At 45.4% G+C, this 18,940-nt stretch overlaps 1 protein-coding gene across 5 annotated transcripts in view; it reads right to left on the bottom strand.

Annotated features, from left to right (window-relative positions):
* The window catches only part of LOC129831073 (trafficking protein particle complex subunit 9-like), a 364,192-nt gene that overhangs the window by 155,860 nt on the left and 189,392 nt on the right, over window positions 1-18,940 (bottom strand). For all 5 annotated transcript variants that reach the window (XM_055894093.1, XM_055894098.1, XM_055894095.1 and 2 more), the window contains one exon: window positions 18,365-18,507. In XM_055894093.1, the coding sequence (XP_055750068.1) occupies window positions 18,365-18,507 (143 nt within the window). The remainder of the gene's footprint in view (window positions 1-18,364; window positions 18,508-18,940) is intronic.

Here is an 18,940-nt window from a genome sequence, read left to right as displayed (position 1 = left end):
GACTGGAAAGGAGAAACAGAAACAGAGACAGACTGGAGAGGAGAAACAGAGACAGAGACAGACTGGAGAGGAGAAACAGAAACAGAGACAGACTAGAGAGAAGAAACAGACACAGAGACAGGCTGGAGAGGAGAAACAGAAACAGAGACAGGCTGGAGAGGAGAAACAGACACAGAGACAGGCTGGAGAGGAGAAACAGAAACAGAGACAGACTGGAGAGGAGAAACAGAAACAGACTGGAGAGGAGAAACAGACACAGAGACAGACTGGAAAGGAGAAACAGAAACAGACTGGAGAGGAGAAACAGACATACAGAGACAGGCTGGAGAGGAGAAACAGACATACAGAGACAGGCTGGAGAGGAGAAACAGACATACAGAGACAGACTGGAGAGGAGAAACAGACATACAGAGACAGGCTGGAGAGGAGAAACAGACAGAGACAGACTGGAGAGGAGAAACAGAAACAGAGACAGACTGGAGAGGAGAAACAGACACAGAGACAGGCTGGAGAGGAGAAACAGACATACAGAGACAGACTGGAAAGGAGAAACAGAGACAGAGACAGACTGGAGAGGAGAAACAGAAACAGAGACAGACTGGAGAGGAGAAACAGAGACAGGCTGGAGAGGAGAAACAGAGACAGAGACAGGCTGGAGAGGAGAAACAGAGACAGAGACAGGCTGGAGAGGAGAAACAGAAACAGAGACAGGCTGGAGAGGAGAAACAGAAACAGAGACAGACTGGAAAGGAGAAACAGAAACAGAGACAAGCTGGAGAGGAGAAACAGACACAGAGACAGACTGGAGAGGAGAAACAGAGACAAGCTGGAGAGGGTTAACAGACATACAGAGACAGACTGGAGAGGAGAAACAGAGACAGAGACAGACTGGAAAGGAGAAACAGACACAGAGACAGACTGGAAAGGAGAAACAGACACAGAGACAGACTGGAAAGGAGAAACAGACACAGAGACAGGCTGGAGAGGAGAAACAGACACAGAGACAGGCTGGAGAGGAGAAACAGACACAGAGACAGACTGGAAAGGAGAAACAGAAACAGAGACAGGCTGGAGAGGAGAAACAGACACAGAGACAGACTGGAGAGGAGAAACAGACACAGTGACAGGCTGGAGAGGAGAAACAGACATACAGAGACAGACTGGAGAGGAGAAACAGACACAGAGACAAGCTGGAGAGGAGAAACAGACACAGAGACAGACTGGAAAGGAGAAACAGACAGAGACAAGCTGGAAAAGGAGAAACAGAAACAGAGACAGACTGGAGAGGAGAAACAGACATACAGAGACAGGCTGGAGAGGAGAAACAGACATACAGAGACAGGCTGGAGAGGAGAAACAGACATACAGAGACAGACTGGAGAGGAGAAACAGACATACAGAGACAGGCTGGAGAGGAGAAACAGAAACAGAGACAGGCTGGAGAGGAGAAACAGAAACAGAGACAGACTGGAGAGGAGAAACAGACACAGAGACAGACTGGAAAGGAGAAACAGAAACAGAGACAGACTGGAAAGGAGAAACAGAAACAGAGACAGGCTGGAGAGGAGAAACAGACATACAGAGACAGGCTGGAGAGGAGAAACAGACATACAGAAACAGACTGGAGAGGAGAAACAGACATACAGAGACAGGCTGGAGAGGAGAAACAGAAACAGAGACAGACTGGAGAGGAGAAACAGAAACAGAGACAGACTGGAGAGGAGAAACAGACATACAGAGACAGACTGGAGAGGAGAAACAGAGACAGAGACAGACTGGAGAGGAGAAACAGAGACAGAGACAGACTGGAGAGGAGAAACAGACACAGAGACAGACTGGAGAGGAGAAACAGAGACAGAGACAGACTGGAGAGGAGAAACAGAAACAGAGACAGACTGGAGAGGAGAAACAGAAACAGAGACAGGCTGGAGAGGAGAAACAGAAACAGAGACAGACTGGAGAGGAGAAACAGAGACAGAGACAGACTGGAGAGGAGAAACAGAAACAGAGACAGGCTGGAGAGGAGAAACAGAAACAGAGACAGACTGGAGAGGAGAAACAGACACAGAGACAGACTGGAGAGGAGAAACAGAAACAGAGACAGACTGGAGAGGAGAAACAGAAACAGAGACAGACTGGAGAGGAGAAACAGAAACAGAGACAGACTGGAAAGGAGAAACAGAAACAGAGACAGACTGGAGAGGAGAAACAGAAACAGAGACAGACTGGAAAGGAGAAACAGAGACAGAGAAGAGACTGGAGAGGAGTAACAGAAACAGAGACAGACTGGAAAGGAGAAACAGAGAGAGACAGACTGGAAAGGAGAAACAGAAACAGAGACAGACTGGAGAGGAGAAACAGAGACAGAGACAGACTGGAGAGGAGAAACAGACACAGAGACAGACTGGAGAGGAGAAACAGACACAGAGACAGACTGGAGAGGAGAAACAGACATACAGAGACAGGCTGGAGAGGAGAAACAGAAACAGAGACAGACTGGAGAGGAGAAACAGAGACAGAGACAGACTGGAGAGGAGAAACAGACACAGAGACAGACTGGAAAGGAGAAACAGAAACAGAGACAGACTGGAGAGGAGAAACAGAGACAGAGACAGACTGGAGAGGAGAAACAGAAACAGAGACAGACTAGAGAGAAGAAACAGACACAGAGACAGGCTGGAGAGGAGAAACAGAAACAGAGACAGGCTGGAGAGGAGAAACAGACACAGAGACAGGCTGGAGAGGAGAAACAGAAACAGAGACAGACTGGAGAGGAGAAACAGAAACAGACTGGAGAGGAGAAACAGACACAGAGACAGACTGGAAAGGAGAAACAGAAACAGACTGGAGAGGAGAAACAGACATACAGAGACAGGCTGGAGAGGAGAAACAGACATACAGAGACAGGCTGGAGAGGAGAAACAGACATACAGAGACAGACTGGAGAGGAGAAACAGACATACAGAGACAGGCTGGAGAGGAGAAACAGACAGAGACAGACTGGAGAGGAGAAACAGAAACAGAGACAGACTGGAGAGGAGAAACAGACACAGAGACAGGCTGGAGAGGAGAAACAGACATACAGAGACAGACTGGAAAGGAGAAACAGAGACAGAGACAGACTGGAGAGGAGAAACAGAAACAGAGACAGACTGGAGAGGAGAAACAGAGACAGAGACAGGCTGGAGAGGAGAAACAGAGACAGAGACAGGCTGGAGAGGAGAAACAGAAACAGAGACAGGCTGGAGAGGAGAAACAGAAACAGAGACAGACTGGAAAGGAGAAACAGAAACAGAGACAAGCTGGAGAGGAGAAACAGACACAGAGACAGACTGGAGAGGAGAAACAGAGACAAGCTGGAGAGGAGAAACAGACACAGAGACAGACTGGAGAGGGTTAACAGACATACAGAGACAGACTGGAGAGGAGAAACAGAGACAGAGACAGACTGGAAAGGAGAAACAGACACAGAGACAGACTGGAAAGGAGAAACAGACACAGAGACAGACTGGAAAGGAGAAACAGACACAGAGACAGGCTGGAGAGGAGAAACAGACACAGAGACAGGCTGGAGAGGAGAAACAGACACAGAGACAGACTGGAAAGGAGAAACAGAAACAGAGACAGGCTGGAGAGGAGAAACAGACACAGAGACAGACTGGAGAGGAGAAACAGACACAGTGACAGGCTGGAGAGGAGAAACAGACATACAGAGACAGACTGGAGAGGAGAAACAGACACAGAGACAAGCTGGAGAGGAGAAACAGACACAGAGACAGACTGGAAAGGAGAAACAGACAGAGACAAGCTGGAAAAGGAGAAACAGAAACAGAGACAGACTGGAGAGGAGAAACAGACATACAGAGACAGGCTGGAGAGGAGAAACAGACATACAGAGACAGGCTGGAGAGGAGAAACAGACATACAGAGACAGACTGGAGAGGAGAAACAGACATACAGAGACAGGCTGGAGAGGAGAAACAGAAACAGAGACAGGCTGGAGAGGAGAAACAGAAACAGAGACAGACTGGAGAGGAGAAACAGACACAGAGACAGACTGGAAAGGAGAAACAGAAACAGAGACAGACTGGAAAGGAGAAACAGAAACAGAGACAGGCTGGAGAGGAGAAACAGACATACAGAGACAGGCTGGAGAGGAGAAACAGACATACAGAAACAGACTGGAGAGGAGAAACAGACATACAGAGACAGGCTGGAGAGGAGAAACAGAAACAGAGACAGACTGGAGAGGAGAAACAGAAACAGAGACAGACTGGAGAGGAGAAACAGACATACAGAGACAGACTGGAGAGGAGAAACAGAGACAGAGACAGACTGGAGAGGAGAAACAGAAACAGAGACAGGCTGGAGAGGAGAAACAGACATACAGAGACAGGCTGGAGAGGAGAAACAGACATACAGAAACAGACTGGAGAGGAGAAACAGACATACAGAGACAGGCTGGAGAGGAGAAACAGAAACAGAGACAGACTGGAGAGGAGAAACAGAAACAGAGACAGACTGGAGAGGAGAAACAGACATACAGAGACAGACTGGAGAGGAGAAACAGAGACAGAGACAGACTGGAGAGGAGAAACAGAGACAGAGACAGACTGGAGAGGAGAAACAGACACAGAGACAGACTGGAGAGGAGAAACAGAGACAGAGACAGACTGGAGAGGAGAAACAGAAACAGAGACAGACTGGAGAGGAGAAACAGAAACAGAGACAGGCTGGAGAGGAGAAACAGAAACAGAGACAGACTGGAGAGGAGAAACAGAGACAGAGACAGACTGGAGAGGAGAAACAGAAACAGAGACAGACTGGAGAGGAGAAACAGAAACAGAGACAGACTGGAAAGGAGAAACAGAAACAGAGACAGACTGGAGAGGAGAAACAGAAACAGAGACAGACTGGAAAGGAGAAACAGAGACAGAGAAGAGACTGGAGAGGAGTAACAGAAACAGAGACAGACTGGAAAGGAGAAACAGAGACAGAGACAGACTGGAAAGGAGAAACAGAAACAGAGACAGACTGGAGAGGAGAAACAGAGACAGAGACAGACTGGAGAGGAGAAACAGACACAGAGACAGACTGGAGAGGAGAAACAGACACAGAGACAGACTGGAGAGGAGAAACAGACATACAGAGACAGGCTGGAGAGGAGAAACAGAAACAGAGACAGACTGGAGAGGAGAAACAGAGACAGAGACAGACTGGAGAGGAGAAACAGACACAGAGACAGACTGGAAAGGAGAAACAGAAACAGAGACAGACTGGAAAGGAGAAACAGAGACAGAGACAGACTGGAGAGGAGAAACAGAAACAGAGACAGACTGGAGAGGAGAAACAGACACAGAGACAGACTGGAGAGGAGAAACAGAAACAGAGACAGACTGGAGAGGAGAAACAGAAACAGAGACAGACTGGAGAGGAGAAACAGAAACAGAGACAGACTGGAAAGGAGAAACAGAAACAGAGACAGACTGGAGAGGAGAAACAGAAACAGAGACAGACTGGAAAGGAGAAACAGAGACAGAGAAGAGACTGGAGAGGAGTAACAGAAACAGAGACAGACTGGAAAGGAGAAACAGAGACAGAGACAGACTGGAAAGGAGAAACAGAAACAGAGACAGACTGGAGAGGAGAAACAGAAACAGAGACAGACTGGAAAGGAGAAACAGAAACAGAGACAGACTGGAGAGGAGAAACAGAAACAGAGACAGACTGGAGAGGAGAAACAGACAGACAGACTGGAGAGGTGAAACAGACACAGAGACAGGCTGGAGAGGAGAAACAGAAACAGAGACAGACTGGAGAGGAGAAACAGAAACAGAGACAGACTGGAAAGGAGAAACAGAAACAGAGACAGACTGGAGAGGAGAAACAGAAACAGAGACAGACTGGAGAGGAGAAACAGACAGACAGACTGGAGAGGAGAAACAGAAACAGAGACAGACTGGAGAGGAGAAACAGACATACAGAGACAGACTGGAGAGGTGAAACAGAAACAGAGACAGACTGGAGAGGAGAAACAGAGACAGAGACAGGCTGGAGAGGAGAAACAGAGACAGAGACAGGCTGGAGAGGAGAAACAGAAACAGAGACAGACTGGAGAGGAGAAACAGAGACAGAGACAGACTGGAGAGGAGAAACAGACACAGAGACAGACTGGAGAGGAGAAACAGACAGAGAGACAGACTGGAGAGGAGAAACAGACACAGAGACAGACTGGAGAGGAGAAACAGAAACAGAGACAGACTGGAAAGGAGAAACAGAAACAGAGACAGACTGGAGAGGAGAAACAGAAACAGAGACAGACTGGAGAGGAGAAACAGAGACAGAGACAGACTGGAGAGGAGAAACAGACAGACAGACTGGAGAGGAGAAACAGAAACAGAGACAGACTGGAGAGGAGAAACAGACAGACAGACTGGAGAGGAGAAACAGAGACAGAGACAGACTGGAGAGGAGAAACAGACATACAGAGACAGACTGGAGAGGAGAAACAGAAACAGAGACAGACTGGAGAGGAGAAACAGACAGACAGACTGGAGAGGAGAAACAGAAACAGAGACAGACTGGAGAGGAGAAACAGAAACAGAGACAGACTGGAGAGGAGAAACAGAAACAGAGACAGGCTGGATAGGAGAAACAGAGACAGGCTGGATAGGAGAAACAGACAGAGACAGGCTGGAGAGGAGAAACAGACAGAGACAGACTGGAGAGGACGGGAGCAATACACCTACAAAAGCTAGGAAACTGGCCCTGATGAAAGGACTAATACCTTTGATGTTGTGATGTTAGGACAGGACAGGACAGGACGAGTGCTCCTTAATGTGTTTTCATTAGGTAACGTGTGTGTTTGAATGTTCACGCGCAAACACCCTCCATCCTCCCACAAACACCACCAGATAACCAATGTCTCTCATTCTGGACAGCGCTATGTCACGCTGACGAATGCGCCGTGAGATCAGCCATTCACCGTTAACGGTTGGTGGAGAGGCCTCCCATCCCGTCGGAGAAGAATAACTTACCAAACTTGGCAACCCATTCACCAAACCTGGCTGCCCACGGTAGCTCATCACTTCTTAGAGCCACCACTGACAGCCAAATTAGCTTTTAAACAGATGGACATGCAAATCATCTGACTGGCTGTCTCCCCAAACAAATCCACAGCCTGCAAACCCCTATGGATGAGACCACTTCTGCCACCGTCACTCCTTCAGATAGCTTATTGGTATTCAGACAGTCTCATCTGAAACAGCAACACACAGGTGGCCGAATACTGTGGAGGTTGCTGTGGCTGCCATCACCAAAATGGCTGCCATCACCACAGGATAGAAAAATCATCATCACTGGGTAGAAGGCGGCGGCAGCGAGAAAGAGGAGAAGCAGCTAAACGACTGGTCAATCCTCAGGATCCACGATCAATATGTGCTGATTCCACAGCGGCTCCTCTGGCACAATATGTGACAATACGCCCTGAGCCCTCCTATACACTCCCACGTGAAATAAATATACTTAATTATGCTTGGGCTGGTTGGATTTAGAGTGCTGCCAATGTGTTGCTATTTTTAGAGTGTGTGTGTGTGTGTGTGTGTGTGTGTGTGTGTGTGTGTGTGTGTGTGTGTGTGTGTGTGTGTGTGTGTGTGTGTGTGTGTGTGTGTGTGTGTGTGTGTGTGTGTGTGTGTGTGTGAGTGAGTGAGTGAGTGAGTGAGTGAGTGAGTGAGTGAGTGAGTGAGTGAGTGAGTGAGAGAGAGAGAGCCTGTTCGGAACAGAGCAGATAGAAGGCTGGGCTACTAACAACAGGTTTAGACTGAATCATGTCCTGGTAACATGGAACATCTGTGTTTGTGCTCGTGTGTGTGTCTGACAGTATGGAACATTGTGTCAGATAACAGACCCCAGCTGCTGTATGCAGTACCGGTACGGTTCCAACAGGTTTCTATCATGAATGAATCATTGACTATTTCACACATAGGTAGGGAGGCACAAAGATACAGTCAGGTCATAATTATTGGCACCCATTATAAAGACGCACAAAAAAGACTGTATAAAATGAATCCAAATACTGAGCTATATTGCATGCAAAAAAAGAACTGAAAATTATATTATTTATACTAATACAATCGCTCAGAGAAAGAGATTTTGTCCAACAAGTAACACAAAACAATCTAAAAAAGATATTGGTCAAAGTTATTGGCACCCCTGTTTTCAATTCACAGCCACTGGGGAGACAGGCCCACCCACTGGGGAGACAGGCCCACCCACTGGGGAGACAGGCCCACCCACTGGGGAGACAGGCCCACCCACTGGGGAGACAGGCCCACCCACTGGGGAGACAGGCCCACCCACTGGGGAGACAGGCCCAGCCAATCCGAATGACTTTTCCTCCACAAAAAGGCTTTATTACAGACATAAATACTCCTCAGTTTCATCAGCGGTCCGGGTGGCTGGTCTCAGATCATCCCACAGCTGAAGAAGCCGGACGATGGAATGTCATTTCTCTTTGCCTATTTGAGCTGTTCTTGCCATAATATGGACTTGGTCTTTTACCAAAAAGGGCTATCTTCTGTATACCACCCCTACCTTGTCACAACACAACTGATTGGCTCAAAAGCATTAAGGAAAGAAATTCCACCAATTAACTTTTTAACAAGGCACACATGTTAAATGAAATGCATTCCAGGTGAAATTCCATTCGATTCCATTGTGAAATTGGTTGAGAGAATGCCAAGAGTGTGCAAAGCTGTCATCAAGGCAAAGGGTGATTTTGATTTTGACACATTTTTGGTTACTACATGTTTATTTTTTTTCATAGTTTTGATGTCTTCACTATTATTTTACAATGTAGAAAATAGTAAAAATAAAGAAAAACCCTGGAATGAGTAGGTGTGTCCAAACTTTTGACTGGTACTGTGATAAACACATACAGTTGAAGTCAGAAGTTTACATACACCTTAGCCAAATACATTTAAACTCAGTTTTCACAATTCCTGACATTTAATCCTAGTAAAATTCCCTGTCTTAGGTCAGTTAGGATCACCACTTTATTTTAAGAATGTGAAATGTCAGAATAATAGTAGAGACATTGATTTATTTCAGCTTTTATTTCTTTCATCACATTCCCAGCGGGTCAGAAGTTTACATACACTCAATTAGTATTTGGTAGTATTGCCTTTAAATTGTTTAACTTGGGTCAAACGTTTTGGGTAGCATTCCACAAGCTTCCCACAATAAAGTGGGTGAAGTTTGGCCCATTCCTCCTGACAGAGCTGGTGTAACTGAGTCAGGTTTGTAGGCCTCCTTGCTCACACACATTTTTTCAGTTCTGCCCACAAATGTTCTAAAGGGTTGATCCACATAATTTTCCTTCCTTATGAGACCATCTATTTTGTGAAGTGCACCAGTCCCTCCTGCAGCAAAGCACACATGATGCTGCCACCCCAGTGCATCACAGTTGGGATGGTGTTCTTCGGCTTGCAAGCCTCCCCGTTTTTCCTCCAAACATAATGATGGTCATTATGGCCAAACAGTTCCATTTTTGTTTCAACAGACCAGAGGACATTTCTCCAAAAAGTACGATCTTTGTCTCCATGTGCAGTTGCAAACCGTAGTCTGGCTTTTTTATGGCATTTTTGGAGCAGTGGCTTCTTCCTTGCTGAGCGGAATTTCAGGTTATGTCAATATAGGACTAGTTTAACTGTGGATATAGGTACTTTTGTACCTGTTTCCTCCAGCATCTTCACAAGGTCCTTTGCTGTTGTTCTGGGATTGATTTGCACTTTTCCCAGCAAAGTACGTTGATCTCTAGGAGACAGAATGCGTCTCCTTCCTGAGCGGTATGAAGGTGCGTGGTCCCATGGTGTTCATACTTGCGTAATATTGTTTGTACAGATGAACGTGGTACCTTCAGGAGTTTGGAAATTGCTCCCAAGGATGAACCAGACTAGTGGAGTCTACCATTTATATTCTGAGGTCTTGGCTGATTTCTTTTGATTTTCCCATGATGTCAAGCAAAGAGGCACTGAGTTTGAAGGTAGGCCTTGAAATACATCCACAGGTACACCTTCAACTGACACAAATGATATAAATTAGCCTATCAGAAGCTTCTAAAGCCATGACATAATTTTCTGGAATTTTCCAAGCTGTTTAAAGGCACAGTCAACTTAGTGTATGTAAACTTCTGACCCACTGGAATTGTGATACAGTGAACTACAAGTGAAATAATCTGGTCTGTAAACAAATGTTGGAAAATGTCATTTTAAAATTACTTCTGTCATGCACAAAGTAGATGTCCTAACCGACATGCCAAAACTATAGTTTGTTAACAAGAAATGTGTGGTGGTTGAAAAATGAGTTTTAATGACTCCAACCTAAGTGTATGTAAAATTCCGACTTCAGCTGTACACACACACACACACACACACACACACACACACACACACAGTACAAAACATTAGGAACACCTGCTCGTTCCATGACAGACTGACCAGGTGAATCCAGCTGAAAGCTATGATCTTGTTAAATCACTTGTTAAATCCACTTCAATCAGTATAGATGAAGGGGAGCAGGTCTGATGAATCCTGGTTCCAGCTGTTTTACGCTGATGGGAGGACTAGGCTATGGAGAAAACCACTTGTACATGCATCTATCATTCCGCGTGTCAACATTGCAGGCTGGTGGTGGTGGTGTGATGGTGTGGGGCGTGTTTTCATGGTAAACATTGTCTGTTTTTGATAAAAGTGGAGCAACGTTTGAATGCCACGGGGTATCTGAACATCATTGCTAATCAGGTGCATTCCTTCATGGCAGCAGTGTATCCATCTGCAAATAGATTTTTTCTGAAGGATAATGCCCCATGCCACAAGGCTAGGAATGCCTAGGAATGGTTCCACAAATATCAGACACAGTGAATTCAGTTTACTGCAGTGGCCTGCCCAGTCACCAGATCTCAATCCAATTGAGCATCTGTGGGAGGAAATGGAACGAGCTATTCGGAGTATAGATCCACTACCAGCCAACTTGACACAAGTGCGGGAAGCATTGGGGTCAACATGGGCCAGCATCCCTGTGGAATGCTTGACACCTTGTCAAGTCCATGCCCCAACGAATTGAGGCTGTACTGAGGGCAAAAGTGGGTGTCACACAAAATTATGAAGGTGTTCTTAATGTTTTTACACTCATATATATATATATATATATAAATATATGAGAGAGACAGAGAGAGGGAGGGAGAGAGAGAGGGAGAGAATGTTAACATATGGTTCCCATGCCGATAAAGCCCCTTGAATTGAATTGAGAGAGACCGAGACAGAGAGAGACACAGAGAGACACAGAGAGAGAGACACAGAGAGAGACACACAGAGAGAGAGACAGAGAGACACAGAGAGCGAGAGAGAGAGAGAATGTTAACATATGGTTCCCATGCCGATAAAGCCCCTTGAATTGAATTGAGAGAGACCGAGACAGAGAGAGAGACACAGAGAGAGAGACACAGAGAGAGAGAGACACAGAGAGAGACACACAGAGAGAGACAGAGAGACACAGAGAGCGAGAGCGAGAAAGCGAGAGAGAAAGCGAGAGCGAGAGAGAGAGAGAGAGAGAGAGAGATTGGCTATACTAAAACTCTTTAACATCGTCCTTAGCTCTGGCATCTTCCCCAATATTTGGAACCAAGGACTGATCACCCCAATCCACAAAAGTGGAGACAAATTTGACCCCAATAACTACCGTGGAATATGCGTCAACAGTAACCTTGGTAAAATACTCTGCATTATCATTAACTTGTTGCAACTATAGGGGGTGCTGTTTCGCATTAGCATAATTTGCTCTACAGATTAAACTGCCTAGTACTCAATTCTTGCTCGTACAATATGCATATTATTATTATTATTGGATAGAAAACACTCTCTAGTTTCTATAGCCGTTGGAATTTTGTCTCTGAGTGAAACAGAACTCAATCTACAGCACTTTTCATGATAGGGAGTCAGATTTCAAACATCTTGGCCACTGATCTGGAGTCAGTTTAAAGGTCACTGTAAATGCTATGGAGAAACAGACACTGCTTACGTCTTCCCCTGGATGTCAGTACGTGATGACGCTTTGAATGGAGTCGATTGCGCAATCAGTGCCTCTATAAATCACCAAATACCAGAAGTAACTCCCTTTGGTTGCCTGCGCGTGGCGCGCGAAGGACATCCGACTCGCCTTCTTCCAAGCTTTAGTTTAGCCAGTAATATTTCTCCGGTCATATTTTTACTCGTTATAGGTGTTAACAGCATCATAAGGTAGTTAATTTGAACCGTTTTATAGCAATTTATACCCGTTTAGTGCGATTTTGAGGCATTGCTTTGTTGTGCACTTTGAAGCGCCGGGCACGTTTCGGGGTCCCGGTCGAACGTTAGTGGGCATTTCGACAGACAAGAGGACATCTTTCGACCAAAAGAAGATTAGACTCAAGAAAGGATTCATTGCCCAAGATTCTGATGGAAGATCACCTCATAGTAAGAAATATTTAAGATGATAAATCGTTGTTCTGTAGAAAAATGTTAAACGCACGTTCCGCCATTTTGTTAGGTGTAGCTTTGCTGTATTGAAAAGTAAGGATAATTAAAAAAATGTAATTCCGCGATTGTATTAAGAATTAAATTGTCTATCAATCGCTGTCCACCCTATATTTTTTAGTCAAGTTTATGAGTATTTATGTATAAGACTAGATCACTGTCTAATATGGTGCACGACATTTTCTGACCAGCTGGGCTACTTTTGTCATTGTCTAACCATGATTTTGGTGGCTAAATATGCACATTTTCGAACAAACTCTATATGTATGTTGTAATATGATGTTACAGGAGTGTCATCTGGAGAATTCTGAGAAGGTTAGTGAAAAAATTAATATATTTTGGCAAAAATTTACATTATCGCTCTCTTTGGCTTGAATCAGTGCTCGGGTAACGTTTGCATATGTGGTATGCTAATATAACGATTTATTGTGTTTTCGCCGTAAAACACTTAGAAAATCTGAAATGTTGTCTGAATTCACAAGATCTGTGTCTTTCCATTGCTATGTGCTGTGTATTTTTAAGAAATGTTTTATGATGAGTAAATTGGTAATACAAGTTGCTCTCTGTAGTAATTCTAGTCGCTTTAGTGAGATTTGTGATGGTGGCTGCAATGGCAAACTATGATTTATACCTGAAATATGCACATTTTTCTAACAAAACCTATCCTATACCATAAATATGTTATCAGACTGTCATCTGATGAGGTTTTTTCTTGGTTAGTGGCTATCAATATCTTAGTTTAGCCGAATTGGTGATAGCTACTGGTGGAGAGAAAAAATGGTGGACAAAGAAAAATGGTGTCTTTTGCTAACGTGTTTAGCTAATAGATTCACATATTGTGTCTTCCCTGTAAAACATAAAAAAAAATCTGAAATGGTGGCTTTATTCACAGGATCTGTATCTTTCATTAGGTGTCTTGGACTTGTGATTTAGATGCTACTATTTAATTGTGACGCTATGCTAGCGATGCTAATCAGTGTGGGGGGGGGGGGGGGGGGGGGGGGTGCTCCCGGATCCGGGGTGAAGGCTCATGAAAGGTTAACAGCAGACTCGTACATTTCGTCAATGAACACAATGTACTGAGCAAATGTCAAATTGTTTTTTTACCAAATTACCCTACAACAGACCATGTATTCACCCTACACACCCTAATTGACAACCAAACAAACCAAAACAAAGGCAAAGTCTTCTCATGCTTTGTTGACTTCAAAAAAGCCTTTGACTCAATTTGGCATGAGGGTCTGCTATACAAATTGATGGAAAGTGGTGTTGGGGGTAAAACATACGACATTATAAAATCCATGTACACAAACAACAAGTGTGCGGTTAAAATTGGCAAAAAACACACACATTTCTTCACACAGGGTCGTGGGGTGAGACAGGGATGCAGCTTAAGCCCCACCCTCTTCAACATATATATCAACGAATTGGCGCGGGCACTAGAACAGTCTGCAGCACCCGGTCTCACCCTACTAGAATCCGAAGTCAAATGTCTACTGTTTGCTGATGATCTGGTGCTTCTGTCACCAACCAAGGAGGGCCTACAGCAGCACCTAGATCTTCTGCACAGATTCTGTCAGACCTGGGCCCTGACAGTAAATCTCAGTAAGACCAAAATAATGGTGTTCCAAAAAAGGTCCAGTCGCCAGGACCACAAATTCCATCTAGACACCGTTGCCCTAGAGCACACAAAAAACTATACATACCTCGGCCTAAACATCAGCACCACAGGTAACTTCCACAAAGCTGTGAACGATCTGAGAGACAAGGCAAGAAGGGCATTCTATGCCATCAAAAGGAACATAAATTTCAACATACCAATTAGGATCTGGCTAAAAATACTTGAATCAGTCATAGAGCCCATTGCCCTTTATGGTTGTGAGGTCTGGGATCCGCTCACCAACCAAGATTTCACAAAATGGGACAAACACCAAATTGAGACTGCATGCAGAATTCTGCAAAAATATCCTCAGTGTACAACGTAGAACACCAAATAATGCATGCAGAGCAGCATTAGGCCGATACCCACTAATTATCAAAATCCAGAAAAGAGCTGTTAAATTCTACAACCACCTAAAAGGAAGCGATTCCCAAACCTTCCATAACAAAGCCATCACCTACAGAGAGATGAACCTGGAGAAGAGTCCCCTAAGCAAGCTGGTCCTAGGGCTCTGTTCACAAACACAAACACACCCCACAGAGCCCCAGGACAACAGCACAATTAGACCCAACCAAATCATGAGAAAACAAAAATATAATTACTTGACACATTGGAAAGAATTAACAAAAAAACAGAGCAAACTAGAATGCTATTTGGCCCTAAACAGAGAGTACACAGTGGCAGAATACCTGACCACTGTGACTGACCCAAACTTAAGGAAAGCTTTGACTATGTACAGACTCAGTGAGCATAGCCTCGCTATTGAGAAAGGCCGCCGTAGGCAGACATGGCTCTCAAGAGAAGACAGGCTATGTGCACACTGCCCACAAAATAAGGGTGGAAACTGAGCTGCACTTCCTAACCTCCTGCCAAATGTATGACCATATTAGAGACACATATTTCCCTCAGATCACACAGATCCACAAAGAATTCGAAAACAAATCCAATTTTGATAAACTCCCATATCTACTGGGTGAAATTCCACAGTGTGCCATCACAGCAGCAAGATTTGTGACCTGTTGCCACAAGAAAAGGGCAACCAGTGAAGAACAAACACCATTGTAAATACAACCCATATTTATACTTACTTATTTTAACTTGTGTGCTTTAACCATTTGTACATTGTTACAACACTGTATATATTAAATATGACACTTGTAATGTCTTTATTGTTTTGAAACTTCTGTATGTGTAATGTTTACTGTTAATTCGTTTTGTTTGTTTCACTTTTGTGTATTATCTACCTCACTTGCTTTGGCAATGTTAACACATGTTTCCCATGCCAATAAAGCCCCTTGAATTGAATTGAATTGAGAGAGAGAGAGAGAGACAGAGAGAGACAGAGAAAGAGACAGAGAGAAAGAGACAGAGAGAAAGAGACAGAGAGAAAGAGACAGAGAGAAAGAGACAGAGAGACAGAGAGACAGAGAGACAGAGAGACAGAGAGACAGAGAGAGAGAGAGACAGAGAGACAGAGAGAGAGAGAGAGAGAGAGAGAGAGAGAGAGAGAGAGAGAGAGAGAGAGAGAGAGAGAGAGAGAGAGAGAGAGAGAGAGAGGGAGAGGGAGAGAGAGAGAGAGAGAGAGAGAGAGAGAGAGAGAGAGAGAGAGAGAGAGAGAGAGAGAGAGAGAGAGAGAGAGAGAGAGAGAGAGAGAGACCAACAAGCATCCTTTTCTCTGTTTCAGTCTCTCCCTATTTAAGGGCTTTTTCTGAGAAAGACCTGCTTTATGTACTGTAATGGAATGAAGTGAGCTGCACTGGCCCACTTAATCACTACACCAAGCCACAGAAAGGTTCTCCAGAGATGAGAGCGATAGAGCGAGAGAGAGAAATAGAGCGAGAGAAAGCGAGAGAGAGAAAGAGAAACCGACAAAGAGACAGTCCCTCCCCCTTTCCTCCTCACAGCAGTAGTGTGCTACAGTGTAAGAGCAGCAGTATAAAACTAGAAAAATAGGTTTCATTCACATTCCTTTTCAAAGGTCTCTTTAAGTCCACACTTTGAAGCCACAGAGGACGGACGAAAATACAGACAGAAAGCGATCGCTGATTAGAGGAGTTCACTTGCTTCTCAACTGCATTATTCCAGACAGTTCAGACACTGGGAAACTGCAGCAGACAATATGGGAAGACCTACGTATAAAGATAAGGATGTATGTAGCGCTAACTAAGCCCTGTCTAAAACGACGGACAGTAAGGACTCAAGATACCGTCTATTCATTTACACCCAGATCTAATGTGTCAATTGGGGTCAGAGAGACAAACCCACACTGACTCTTCTGGCACCTGGGGTACAAGTGCATCCTCTCCTCTCCTCTCCCTCTCTCCTCTCCTCTCCCTCTCTCCTCTACTCTCCCTCTCTCCTCTACTCTCCCTCTCTCCTCTCCTCTCCCTCTCTCCTCTCCTCTCCCTCTCTCCTCTCCTCTCCCTCTCTCCTCTCCTCTCCCTCTCTCCTCTACTCTCCCTCTCTCCTCTACTCTCCCTCTACTCTCCTCTACTCTCCTCTACTCTCCTCTACTCTCCTCTACTCTCCCTCTCTCCTCTACTCTCCCTCTCTCCTCTACTCTCCCTCTCTCCTCTCCCTCTCTCCTCTCCCTCTCTCCTCTCCTCTCCCTCTCTCCTCTCCTCTCCCTCTCTCCTCTCCTCTCCCTCTCTCCTCTCCTCTCCTCTCCCTCTCTCCTCTCCTCTCCCTCTCTCCTCTCCTCTCCCTCTCTCCTCTCCCTCTCTCCTCTCCCTCTCTCCTCTCCTCTCCTCTCCTCTCCTCTCCCTCTCTCCTCTCCCTCTCTCCTCTCCCTCTCCCTCTCTCCTCTACTCTCTCCTCTACTCTACTCTCTCCTCTACTCTACTCTCTCCTCTACTCTACTCTCTCCTCTCCTCTCCTCTACTCTCTCCTCTACTCTCTCCTCTACTCTCTCCTCTACTCTCCCTCTACTCTCCCTCTACTCTCCCTCTACTCTCCCTCTACTCTCCCTCTACTCTCCCTCTACTCTCCCTCTACTCTCCCTCTCTCTCCTCCCCACTTTCACAGCGAATTATGGATCTCCTCTGAGAATCACCTCTCAATTAACGGCAACTTTTGTCATACGAACCCAGAGAGAGACAGTACTGCTGGGATACTGTAAACAGATATACAGAGGGTATTCTCTGTGGAAATGTCACTACCTTTCCTTTCTGAGACAACGCAGCATCGCTTGAGAAAAATCCAGAGAGACTCACATCGAGATTTGAGGAGCAAAATCTACAAATCTACTGTGTCTGATGGGGAGAAATAGTTTGGGGGGGAAGAGGGAGGTAGTGAGGGAGAGGCAGATCTATGAGTGAGGGAGGGAGAAAAGGGGGGAGTGACAAGATGATAGTGACTGCAGGGCGGAGGAGAGAAGAGACAGATTTATCACCAGAGCAGAAAGATAGAGAGAAAGATGGATTGGTTAAACTGCAGATATTATTACAGCGAATGATTCACCTCAAGTGGTGATTACTGGAGTACGATCTGTCTCCCTCCCTCGCTTCTGTAACCTGGCTTGTCCCACATAGCCGGAGAGATGACAAGGGGGAGGTAGAGAAAGGGAGCGAGAGCTAGGAGAGATAATATTCATCTGTTTCCAACTAGGCCTGTCAGTAGAAATGCCATCTTTTCCCGATTTCCCATTGTTACAGCGACAATAATGTCAGTGAGCAGAGCAGAGCCCTGGTCTAGTCTGGTCTGCTGGGTAGAGGAGCAGGAAGCGGGGACTGAGGGGATCTGGTGCGACGTGTTTACTCACAACAAACACTTTGCGTCATCACAGTTAAAGTGGAACCGTGGAACACAACACAGTGCTCTTGCTTACAGGACAGACAGTACCAGGAGTTAGTTAGATGACTGTTGAGGAATGAAAGATACAGCAGGAGAAGAGAAGCAGAAACATACAGTTAATGGTACAGAAGTAACAGCCTAGCAAACACTGCAACATTGTGTCAAAGTTGCGACAACGTCGGGCGGTGGTTGTGTTTTTGCTGGGAGTTGTTGGGACAGTGATGTCGACCGTCTGTCGATGCACTTTATCCATAGGAAGGTAACCTTAATGTTTTCTCACTGTTCGCCGTTCCCCAGAAGTGATAGTTAATAAGGCTTTTGTAAAATGAATGATAGTGTTTACCTGGTGGCTGGTAGTGTGCTGACTCTGGTGAAGAACACAGAGGGTTCTACGTCAACATGCACTCCCAGGGACAGGTCCCGATAGTAGCCCTCCACCTTGCCTGCTCCCCCAGAGTACTTAAAGGTCATCACAGCTTCCAACGTCTGGAAAGAGAGAGAGGGCGAGAGAGAAAAATCTACATTTATACAAGGCTATTCTAAGAATGAGTACAATGCATTAAACCCTAACTCAATGATTCAGGTCGAAGATTGAAGCTAATGGTGGTTTACAAAAAGCTTTGGACAAATGTAGTCTGTTCAGATGGTCCAGCAGTTTCTATTGACTCCTGCATGGAACAGTGAACCTGTGTGATTGGGGTCAAAGGTGACAACCAGCTAACCACTGACTCTCTCTTCTCAACCACGAGTAGAATGACACGTATTCTGAGATCAATAACAAAAAAAGTGATGATGAAATAATGAACACGTGGTGTGTTCTGATGTGTAATCAAGAGAGTGGAGTGAAAAGGAACGTGATGTGTTCTGACGATGTGTAATCAAGAGAGTGGAGTGAAAAGGAACGTGATGTGTTCTGACG

The sequence above is a fragment of the Salvelinus fontinalis genome, chromosome 32 (assembly GCF_029448725.1).
Source record: "Salvelinus fontinalis isolate EN_2023a chromosome 32, ASM2944872v1, whole genome shotgun sequence".
Lineage (NCBI taxonomy): Eukaryota > Metazoa > Chordata > Actinopteri > Salmoniformes > Salmonidae > Salvelinus > Salvelinus fontinalis.
This window is presented reverse-complemented; position numbering and strand designations above follow the sequence as displayed.